General features: G+C 36.6%; 1 protein-coding gene across 2 annotated transcripts; it reads left to right on the plus strand.

Moving 5' to 3' along the window:
• Positions 1 to 1920: 1920 nt before the first annotated feature.
• On the plus strand, positions 1921 to 10870 carry LOC137031793 (protein NLRC3-like). 2 transcript variants are annotated; one of them, XM_067403065.1, is made up of 7 exons: positions 1921 to 2028; positions 5243 to 5443; positions 6018 to 7874; positions 8014 to 8187; positions 8728 to 8901; positions 9879 to 9925; positions 10004 to 10870. In XM_067403065.1, exons 2-7 carry the CDS (start codon positions 5301 to 5303, stop codon positions 10531 to 10533), a joined length of 2925 nt encoding a protein of 974 aa, XP_067259166.1. In that variant the 5' UTR covers positions 1921 to 2028; positions 5243 to 5300; the 3' UTR covers positions 10534 to 10870. The 2 variants fall into 2 exon arrangements, with proteins under 2 accessions (XP_067259166.1, XP_067259167.1); XM_067403066.1 differs by having other exon boundaries at positions 8778 to 8901; positions 10004 to 10140.
• The last annotated feature ends 637 nt before the right edge of the window (positions 10871 to 11507 follow it).

The following is an 11507-nucleotide window of genomic DNA, read 5'->3' on the forward strand; positions in this document are numbered from 1 at the left end:
TTTTTCCACACCTGTAAGACCTTTGTTCATCTTCAAAACACAAATTAAGATTTTTGATGAAACCCAAGTGGTATATGACTTGTCCATAGACGGCAATATAATCAACACTTTCAAGGTCCAGAAAGGTACTAAAGATATAATTAAAACAGTCATGTCACTGCAGTGGTTCAACCTTAATTTTATTAATGATGAGAAATACTTTTTGTGTGCAAAAACAAAACAAAAATTACAACTTTATTCAACAATCTCTTCTCTTCTGTGTCATTCTCATAATTGTTTATGTCCAGCGCTTCCAGGTTCTACGTCAGAACGCCGACTCATTATTGGCCGGCTCCTGCGTCAGCATCACACGCATGCATCATGCTGATCACATGATCAGCTTTAGCCAATACTGAGCCGGCATTCTGACGTAGAACCTGGAAGCGCTGAACGTAAACAATTATGAGAATGACACAGAAGAGAAGAGATTGTTGAATAAAGTTGTAATTTTTGTGCGCTAAAAAAAAAAAAAATTCTCGTCTCTTCATAACAGGTTGAACCACTGCAGTCATATGACTGTTTTAACAATGTCTTTAGTACCTTTCTGGACCTTGAAAGTGTTGATTAATATATCTCTGTCTATGGACGAGTCATATACCTCTCAGATTTCATCAAAAATATCTTAATTTGTGTTCTGAAGATGAACGAAGGTCTTACGGGTGTGGAACGACATGAGGGAGAGTAATTAATGACATTATTTTCATTTTTGGGTGAACTAACCCTATACTGCAAACAAAGTATTATTTATGAATTCTAGGTTAGGACTGCAGGTTATGAAGTTATATTAAAAATCATATTCATAAACTTGTTTACACTAGGAACTGCACAGACAAAAATTTAATTTCATGCATCCTTTTAAAGTTCTTGATAGCATTGTGAATTGTATGTAATATTGTTTTTGTGTACTATGGCATTTTTGCATTTTATCTGTTTAACCACACAGTGCTGTGGTATTTTTTCTTAATCAGCTCTGTGATCATTTGTAATCATTAAATTATTTCAAAGAAAGGTGTGCTTTCAAATCAGTCTCTGGGTACTTTGATGTCATACTCCGATTGGTCTGCGCAGCTTCAGGTAGCCTTAGACTGCAGGGTAATGAGGTCATATTGTTTACTAAAGAATGAAGAATAAGCTAAAGAATAAAAAAAGGTGTTTTTTTTTTTTTTAAACCCTTTTGTTTGTGGGTGTTTTATAGCCTATATGTGTGTAGTTTTATGCACTTTTTATTCACTTTATGCATCCTTTTTTATTTTTTTAAGTTGTAAATTGTGTGTGCAACGTTTCACTTTGTATACACACTCGTGTATCTCTTTTGTATATTGGGTATTGTATTAAAATTAGTTTCCCACTTGAAAAATATTATAGTAAATAATAGTAATTACTATAGTGTTTTGAACCATACTATAGTAAAGTACTTTAGAATTTACCACCACAAATTTAATTTTAGTTGTAGTGGTAATATAAAAAACTATAGTAATATAAACAAATTACCCAATACTGTAAGTATTCTACAACTATAGGGTGTCTTATACTACAATACACTGTAGTATACTTTAGTTTTTACTAGAGTAAACTATACTGTTCATTACAGTTTATCAGTTCACTATAGTTAATGCTACAGTATTCTGTAGCATTCATAAAGTGTTGTAAATACTAAAATATATACTGTATACTACAATTTACTATAGTGCGGTTTACAAACACTATCGTACTTAATATAAATTACTATAGTATTTTTTCATGTGGGGCGGTGTGGCAAATCAGCGCTGTGATTTAGTTGACCAATGAAATCGAGCTAGAGACGTGAGTCAAGGCTGCGGGGTGGGGTTTTAACGCAAAGGGGCGTGGTTTGCGCTTAACTGGTTTGGGGGAAAAAATCACGCAATGGAACACGCCTCACGTCACCTTACGTGACCAGAAAACAAAAGTAAAAGAAGACACGGAAGAGACGCCATTCCGGAGCAGTGTATTTAACTCCGTTATGCTGTGGTAAGTTCAGAAGTTATTCTTTGGTACAGTGCAAGCGATCATAGAAATAGGCTGCAGGGATTTCAAACAGACGATATTTGCTTAACTTTGTTTTTAAAAGTGCGGGACATGAGTTTGAGTTTAATTTATCGACAGAACTTTAATGTTCTTGTGATAGTTTCATACTACAATATGTTATTAGTAGCTACTATCCAGCAAAAAAAAAAAAAAAGTCAACAAAATACTTTTAATTTCATAAACAACTACTCTTACTGCGTGCGTGCATGTCTGCGCATGCGTGTACAAGTTTATATTCTGGGGACCAAATGGTACCCACAAGGATAGTAAAACCTGAGGTGGAGGACATGGATTTTTTTTTTTTTTTTTAAATGTAAAAATGCAGAAAGTTTACTGTGATGGGTAGGGGCAGGGTTAGTGTAAGGGGGCAGAATATACAGTTTGTACAGTATAAAAAATATGGAGAGTCCCTAATAGATTTATATTATTTTCCTATAATATTGAAGTTGAAATTGTAACAATAACAACATTTTCTCTATCAAAAATAACTATTTTGTGATATACTCATATCATGATATAATATCTCACCTGATTATTTTTTAAAGAGTCAATCAATCAATTTCCTCCACACTGCATGTGGTGTTTGTACACCTTACTGCAGGTACCTTGAAATAACAGACCACAGAGTTTAGAGAGATGTAGAAAGTACAATTCCAAAAGCGAAACATTTCAAAATAAACCATAACTGCTAAGAATATTTACATTGTTGGCTGCCATCTTTTGTGTCTCTGTTCAAGCACTTTAATTTCCATTTAAAGACCACTGCATTATTTTCTTTAAGTATGAAAATACTCTACTTTTTGCCACAACTTAGGATAAATTGATGTTTTCTACACCACCACTGTTATATAACTGAACTTACCTTTTTGAGGGCCATAACTGACAGAAGGACCCAAGATAATACAAACAAAAGATTCATGCAACAAATATAACAAAAGAAAAATAATATAAATAGTAAATACATATGTAATTTAATATTTAATAATACAAACTTTAATAAACTTTTTTTGGGAGACAATGCATTTGTTAAGACTGTTGACAATTCGGATTTCCTTTGACCAAGGTCAAAATTTGAAGATAGGCTGTCCCAAATGTGACTTTTGCCACATGAAAATGATTCACTGTGTATTTACCATTATTACATGAATCTAAAATTAAACAGACTCAAGTTCACATCTGAGAAAATCAGCGGCAGGACCGTTGAAGTAAAATATGTAGCTTCTGCCATAATGCCTTCCTTATTCAACTTACGGAAAAAACTGAACTGGCTTTGCATCAGTTACACATTTCCCGTAAGTTTAATAGGGAAGGTGTAGGACGTAGCGTAAGCTTTGTGAACTGCAATAGTTTTACACTTTCTGCATACGCTGAATACAGAAGTCGGTCTGGTGGAAGCTAGATATGTTATTTCATAATTTGTTAAATATGGATATTTTTTTACACAAACAAATTGCTTCTTGGGATAATTTTCATTTGAAAGTGAACTAATCCTTTAAGAGCACCTGGGATTCAACCTTATTTTCTTCATGCATGTGGAACAAGTAATGAATTGTAGCCTATATTCAGTTAAATTTCTTTGTCTGAGTTGCAAGGTGTCAGGTCTGATAATAAATGCATAGGTGACTGGATTTTGCACATGTTGTTATGGAAATGTCAGATGAGGGACGGAATAGGGACGTTCACAAACTGTCCAGGATAAATGTCCTCAGAATGTCTGCCAGCGAATGTTACAAAACTGACCAACTGCTAAAAGGATGTTCGCAACGTCAGTGAACAAATACATAGATCCATGGTTAATGCTTGTCTCCTAATGGTCTGGTGGTAGAACTAGTGTTCCAGATGAACAGTATGCAACAGCTTTAGTTTGAAGAGCTTGTCTGTGTGAAGAATATAGAGCCTTCCGCCACTGATAACAGCGGCATCGAATACGCAGCTTGATTACAAAAACAACACATCTCAGAGCCAGATTGCAGTTTAACATGAAGAAATTAATGCTAGTCAGCATCATGAAGAAAATGAAGGTTGACAGTAACGGATGCAACTGCTAATGTGGTATTAGTAGTGGCTCATTATAGATGTACTCTGTGTTTCTAAATGGGCTGTTTGTGTGATCAACAACAGCATACAGTAGCACTGGAATTACACAACATTCAGTGGCACGTGCCACTCACAAACTGACATGTTTAAAAAAAATATTACCAATTTGTAAATATGTTTAATTATTTTTTTAAATCACAAAATTAGGCTATTTATTTAGGATTTTGTGCCACAATTATGTCAGTATCTAGCTGCTCAACTCATCTGTCAGTCACTACTGGAGGAGCCACAACATATGGTGACATGTCAGTAACTAAGCATAGCAGCTTGGGCCAGTGACTTGATTTTGAAATATGCTACAATAAACCTGGCTTTCATGTTTCCAACAACAAAGCACTTGAACCTGACTCTGCTTTAGAAGTAGGAAGTAGAATATTTCGGGTAATACATGAAGACAGCATGAAGGCTAGAATGAGACATACTAGTGAGCGTGCATAGCAAACTAATAGAGGTTTCTGCACTACAGTGTTGGTGCAAAAATACTATTTAAAATTACTTTTGTAAAAATACTTTATAATAAAAATCTTCATATTAGCCTATCAGTCTTTCTGTTAATACAGTACAGTGCATTATGTTATTGATTTACAATTAAAAAATCATAATAAAAGAACACATTTTATGTCTTGCATCTCATGATGAACTCAGGTAAACAAAGTGCCAATCAATTTTCCGCTAATTCTTTTTTTGTGAATTGGAGTATGTGCAGAGGATTGTGGGTGACGTGAAGGATTTAACTGGCTGAATGATGGAGACAAAACAAAAGCTTTCTTCCAAGGATCCTTCAGACTGAGATGGCTTTACCTGAATGTAGTCTTCTGATTGAGAAACACACTGAATGCAAGTGCAAACATCCAATGTTTACAGTAATAATCAGATAGCCTATTAGTTTAATCTGCAAGCAGGAGGTGTCTGGCCTTAGAAACTAGTAGTGTAAGACTGGGTGGTACAGATTTTGGAGAGCAATGGAGCTTAAATGTACTGTTTTACTTCATGAATTTGAGAGATGAAACATGATTGTTGCCAGTGTTACTGTACATTTGTTTTTATTGTCCTTTTGAAGGTAATTAGCAGATACATGTCTTAAATCAGGAGAAAGAGTTGGGGAACACACATCCAAAATGCATCACTGTGAGGAGACAGAGAAGGACAGAAAGGAGAAAGAAGAGTATGGTGCAGGATCCAGCTGTGTGTCAATGAAGAGTAATCATTCCATGCGCAACCCCATTGCTTTCAGCGATGGAGCCGTGACCTCTGACCCCAGGTACAGAAAGATACCCATTTGACAGATGCTTTCAAAACAATTTGGATATATTTTTTTCAGTTAGCATTAGAAATTCCACCTCTGGTAAGAGACTTCTTGCTATGAAACACAATTGCAGCTCCCATTAAGGCATTATATCACATATTTTGGATTCATTGTTAGCTTGTCTAAGCAATATTAAAACAAACAAACACAAAATTTCATTACATTCTAATGTGTCTAATGTGTTGTATTTTTTGAAGTCCAGCTCCTCTGTATCCTAATCGTAACTATAAACATTTTGTTTACAACATTACAAAAAGCTTTTAATAATTGGGCTCTCTGATTTCCCTTTGAGATCAGAAAAGCAAAAATTACTTATTATGCGAAGAACGAGACTCAACCAAAAAGGTGTTTGATCGAACAGTGGGTCCAAAACTGTGTAATTAGGTGCCCATGCATATTAGGCCATTCCAGTCTCTATTAATCTTTAAATTTAGGAAGACAGTGCATTTAATATCTTTAGATTGTAATGCTATGTGAACTTTTTCATGCATACATTTTGTTGAAGTTCTGTCTTTTGTGTTGTGTTCAGATCTGTTCCATCCTGCTCTCAGATCCATATCAGGCAGGACAAAACTGAATCAGTCCTGCAGACACACACACTGGAGACTGGAGACTTGCAGAGAGTCAAAGACCAGCACAAAACCAGCATGAAGAACAAGTATGAGAGATTATTTGAGGGAATCAAATGCCAAGGGAATGAAACCCTCCTGAACCGGATCTACACACAGCTCTACATTATAGAGGGAGAGAGAGAAGGAGTGAATGAAGAACATGAGGTTTTACAGATGGAAAAAACAGCCAGAACACAACACTCACAAGACACTCCAATCGACTTCAATGACATTTTTAAAGCCTCACCTGAACCAGGATGTAAGGAGAAAGACCAAATCAAGACTGTTCTTACTAAAGGCATCGCTGGAATCGGAAAAACCGTCTCTGTGCAGAAGTTCGTTCTAGACTGGGCCGAGGGAAAAGCCAATCAGGATGTAGATTTCATGTTTATGCTTCCATTTCGAGAGCTGAACTTGATCCAAAATCATCAATACAGTCTTCACAGTCTTCTGCTGAATTTTCATCCTGAACTTCAAGATCTGGATGTAAAGATTTTCGAGGAGTGTAAAGTTGTGTTCATCTTTGATGGTCTGGATGAAAGCAGGATCACACTGATGTTTTCAGAAGCTCAGAAAGTTTCTGATGTGACTGAGACTTCATCAGTGGGTGTGTTGATGTCAAACCTCATGAAAGGAGAGCTGCTGCCCTCTGCTCTCATCTGGATCACCTCCAGACCAGCAGCAGCCAATCAGATCCCCTTCACATACATCAACCGTCTGACAGAAATTCAGGGATTCAATGAGCCTCAGAAGGAGGAATATTTCAGGAAGAGAATTAGTGATGAACATCAAGCCAGCAGAATCATCTCACACATCAGAAGAGCAAGAAGCCTCCACATCATGTGCCACATACCCGTCTTCTGCTGGATCTCATCCACTGTGCTTCAAAAGCTCCTGGTAGAAGATCTGAGTGCAGAAATCCCTCAAACTCTGACTGAAATGTACATCCACTTCCTGCTGATTCAGATCAACATGAGGAATCAGAAGTATGAAGAGAGAGATCCAGATAAGCTCCTGCAGTCCAACAGAGAAGTGATTGTGAAACTTGCTGAAGTGGCTTTCAAACAGCTGATGAAGGACAATGTGATGTTCTATGAGGAGGACCTGAGAGAGAGCGGCATAGACGTCACTGACGCCTCAGTGTATTCTGGGATTTGCACTGAGATCTTTAAGGAGGAATCTGTGATTCATCAAAAGAAGAAAATCTACAGCTTCATTCATCTGAGCTTTCAGGAGTTTCTTGCTGCTTTCTATGCATTTTATCATTATGTAATCAAAAATGTTGACACATTGCGGTTTTGTGATGTGATACATAATTTGCATAGGGATGCAGTAGATAAAGCCCTTGAAAAAAAGAGTGGACACCTGGATCTATTTCTGCGGTTCCTGCTGGGAATCTCACTGGAATCCAATCAGAGACTCTTACAGGATCTACTGACACACACAGAGAACAGCTCAGAGAGCATCAGGAGAACCACACAGTACATTAAAGTAAAGATCAAAGATGATCATGGACTCTCCACTGAAAGATCCATCAATCTGTTCCTCTGTCTGCTGGAAGTCAAAGATCAGACTCTGTCCAGAGAGATTCAGGAGTTTGTTAAATCAGACGAACACTCAGAAAAGAAACTCTCTCCTGCTCACTGCTCAACAATCGCCTACATGCTTCAGATGTCAGAGGAGGTGCTGGATGAGCTGGACCTCAAGAAATACAACACATCAGATGATGGTAGAAGAAGACTGATACCAGCTGTGAGCAACTGCAGAAAAGCACTGTGAGTGTTTAATCATTTTTTAATGTCTTTAATCATTTCATCATGTTATTTAAATGTCTTTTACAAGAATGAAGCTAATATTATTGAAATACAGTTGAAGAATGAGGTAATACAATTCTCATATTTTTCACTATTTCAGTTTTGCTGGCTGTAATTTCACTGCTCAGTGCTGTAAGAGTTTGTCATCAGCTCTACAATCCTCAAACTGTGCCCTGAGGGAGCTAGATCTGAGTAACAATGATCTGCAGGATTCAGGAGTGAAGCTGCTCTCTGATGGACTTAAGAATTCAAACTGTCAGCTGGAGATACTGAGGTGTGCATGATTTGATATTTGATATGTTGGATGCTTAATACTGTGTACATTGTACATTGTTTAGCACTAATAGTGAGTTTTAGGGATTCAAGTATATACATTTGGAATTTTAGCACTTGTTTGAAGCTATTTCAACAGTTCTCCTTAATTTTACATTTTTAACTTCACAAACCAAATGGCCTTGAGGCACAAATTTTGACCGACTACATTTTCTATTTAAAACATACCAATTAAATCACATACTACAGCTCATCTCCATATATTTGTCAAGTTAATAGGTTTTAGAAAGTAAAAAAATAATCATGTCTGTATGTCTTTGAATTTAATCAGTTAATGGAAAAAGTTAAAGATATTGTGTAGATAATACTTACATAACTTTCATTCTAAAAACACTTTCACTATAAATACAATTTTGCCATAGCAACAAACTATACAACTCTGAAACCTTGTAATCAGGGCATCTTTGTAGATTTAGAGACATATTAACAGATGGACATGGGTAGGTTTCTTTATTTATCAGACTGTCTTGTGTGTCTGTAGGTTGTCAGGCTGTATGGTGACAGAGGAAGGGTGTGGTTATGTGTCTTCAGCTCTGAGTTCAAACCCCTCACACCTGAGAGAGCTGGATCTGAGCTACAATCACCCAGGACAATCAGGAGTCCAGCAGCTCAACAAAAAACTGAAGGATCCAAACTACAATCTGCAGATACTCAAGTATGTCGGGCAGTTATGACTCCGCCACTGACTAATTTATGAGGTCAATTACGTACAGACATGTGTGTCTGTATGTAATTGAGTGCCTTAACAGGTAGAGCTAGACAGCGGTCCTGTCGTGTGAGGAAGATCCATTTAGATCCGCTCTGACAGACAAAAAAAAAAAAAAACTCCCTGAAACTTCATAGCTCTTTCATCCAGATTGCAAAATTCTGTTTTTACTATTATTTATATTACTTATGTTCTATCTTTATTATTCTTCTTTATGCAAAGCACTTTGGATTACCATTATGTATGAAATGTGCTATACAAATAAAATTGCCTTTACGTGAAAATGACATTAATCGCTACTTTCCGGCATACACCATGCTTATCAAGTGGCAGTGGAAACGCAAGCCGGATCAGGGTTTACCGTCCCAAATCGTACTTTACTGAACTGAACCGAACCCTACCGCTCGGTTGAAAAGAGCCATAAGAGACTGTCATTATAATTCATCTATTCCATTTCTTTTGATCAACTGCTTTTTAATCACCAGTTTCTGCAGTTTTGTTCAATAAAGACTCAGTTGTTGCATTCTACTTACCATCTTGTACTTGAGTCTGTGTATCCTGGCACAAGCATGTTAAAACTTTTGTGTTTACTATATTTGATGCACTCTATAGTGTGGGTTTATAAAATAACATTTGAATAAAAGCCTTAATTAAGTAAACCGCTTGATTGATATGACTTTTACGATGCCTTTATGTCCTTTATGGATCTTGAAAAATTTGGCTTCATGGACTTTTAAAGTAGGGACAGAAATCTGTGAGGGAGATGAAATGATGCCACAATTGTCATTGTTGGTTGAACTATTCTTTTAACATACTCATACTAATAGCCACAAAACAATCATTTTGATTTCAATTTATTTGCAATTTTAACAATCTTCTCAAACCAAATCATTTTTGTTTGTGTGCATGTTTTTGTCAATGTATAGTTTGGGCCATGGAGGACATTTCAGAATCACACCAGGACTGAGAAAATGTAAGTCCTCACAGACACACACAAACACACACCTCTCCATGATGTCATAGTTGTTCTGATCTTTCTTTCTGTGTTCAGATGCCTGTGATCTCACACTGGATCCAAACACAGCACACACTCAACTCATCCTGTCTGAAAGAAATAAAAAAACAACATATGCGAATGATCTTCAGCCGTATCCTGATCATCCAGAGAGATTTAATGACCGAGAGCAGGTTCTGTGTCGAGAGAGTCTGACTGGACGCTGTTACTGGGAGATTAAATGGAGTGGCTCAGGTAATGTAGCAGTGGCATATAAAGGAATCAACAGGAAAAGTGGGATTGACTGTTCGTATGGATTCAATGAAAAGTCCTGGAGTCTGAACTGTTCTGATGAGAATTACACTGTCTGGTACAATAATAAGAGCACTGATGTATCTGGCCCCTCAGCCCGCTCTAATAGAGTAGGAGTTTATCTGGACTGGCTGGCCGGCACTCTGTCCTTCTACAGCGTCTCTGACACACACAAACTCACACACATTTACACATTCAACACCACATTCACTGAACCCCTCTATGCTGGATTTGGTTTTTACCCAGATTCTTCAGTGTCTCTGTGTCAGATTTAACAATACAATGTTACTGTGTGAGCATCTTCACAAAATAATTCGGTAAGCTTGGTACAAACTTTATAAGTATTAAAAATAGCCAGCTATAATTTTTGTCTCTAATTTTTGTAATATGTTTATTAGAAAACAAAAGCATCTCCAAAAGAAGTACAAATGAATAATTCAATTGTAATTTGCTGTGTGTGTGTTATTTATTTGTTTTTTTTCTTTGAAAATGACCTCAAAACAATTCCAGTTGTCAGATGTATGTTTTTTTCTGTTTAGTTTGTGTGTTTTGGTTGTGGTTTGCCATGTTTCCCTGAGCTTATTAGTTTCCACAGTTCCTAATTAATTTTGCACTTAGTTTACTCTGTTCAGGTTTTAGTCATGTTTCAGTTTACGTGGTGGTGTATTATATTATTCCTGGTGTTACCTTTGTGAATTTATTATTAAAGATGTTTCTTTGAATCTCCAAAAAAATTATTCTCTCTAAAAATAATTAATTGGATTTACCAGTCCTCCAGCTGGTCTGCCTGGACTATACCAGAGGATTTCTAAAACTTCCGTGCCTTACAAACTTTCCCAATCATTCCTTGTGTGTATTCTTTCAGACCAGCCATAACAAGCACACTAAGACACGCCTGCCCGGTGTTGGTAATTGGGGGAAAATTGCAGATACCCAGCTAGAAAATAATAGTTTGTTTGGTGTCACCATTATGGAGAACAGTATTCGCTTTGGTTGGGCAGTTTGACTCTTTTATAGTGATGGGAAGTTCGGATCATTTTACTGACTCGGACTTTTGAGTCTCGTTCAACAAAATGAACGAATCTTTTTTCAAGTCATTTCGTTCATTTCGTTCATTTTAGCAAAATGTAATTAAAATGTTACGTGTTACTTCCCCAATACATCTACTACTTATGCAAACGTTGATCCCACTACAAACAATACAAAACTACAATGCTATAAGATTCAGAAATGATTAATTCATTCTTTA

The sequence above is a fragment of the Chanodichthys erythropterus genome, chromosome 12 (genome assembly GCF_024489055.1).
Source record: "Chanodichthys erythropterus isolate Z2021 chromosome 12, ASM2448905v1, whole genome shotgun sequence".
NCBI classification, from domain to species: Eukaryota; Metazoa; Chordata; class Actinopteri; order Cypriniformes; family Xenocyprididae; genus Chanodichthys; species Chanodichthys erythropterus.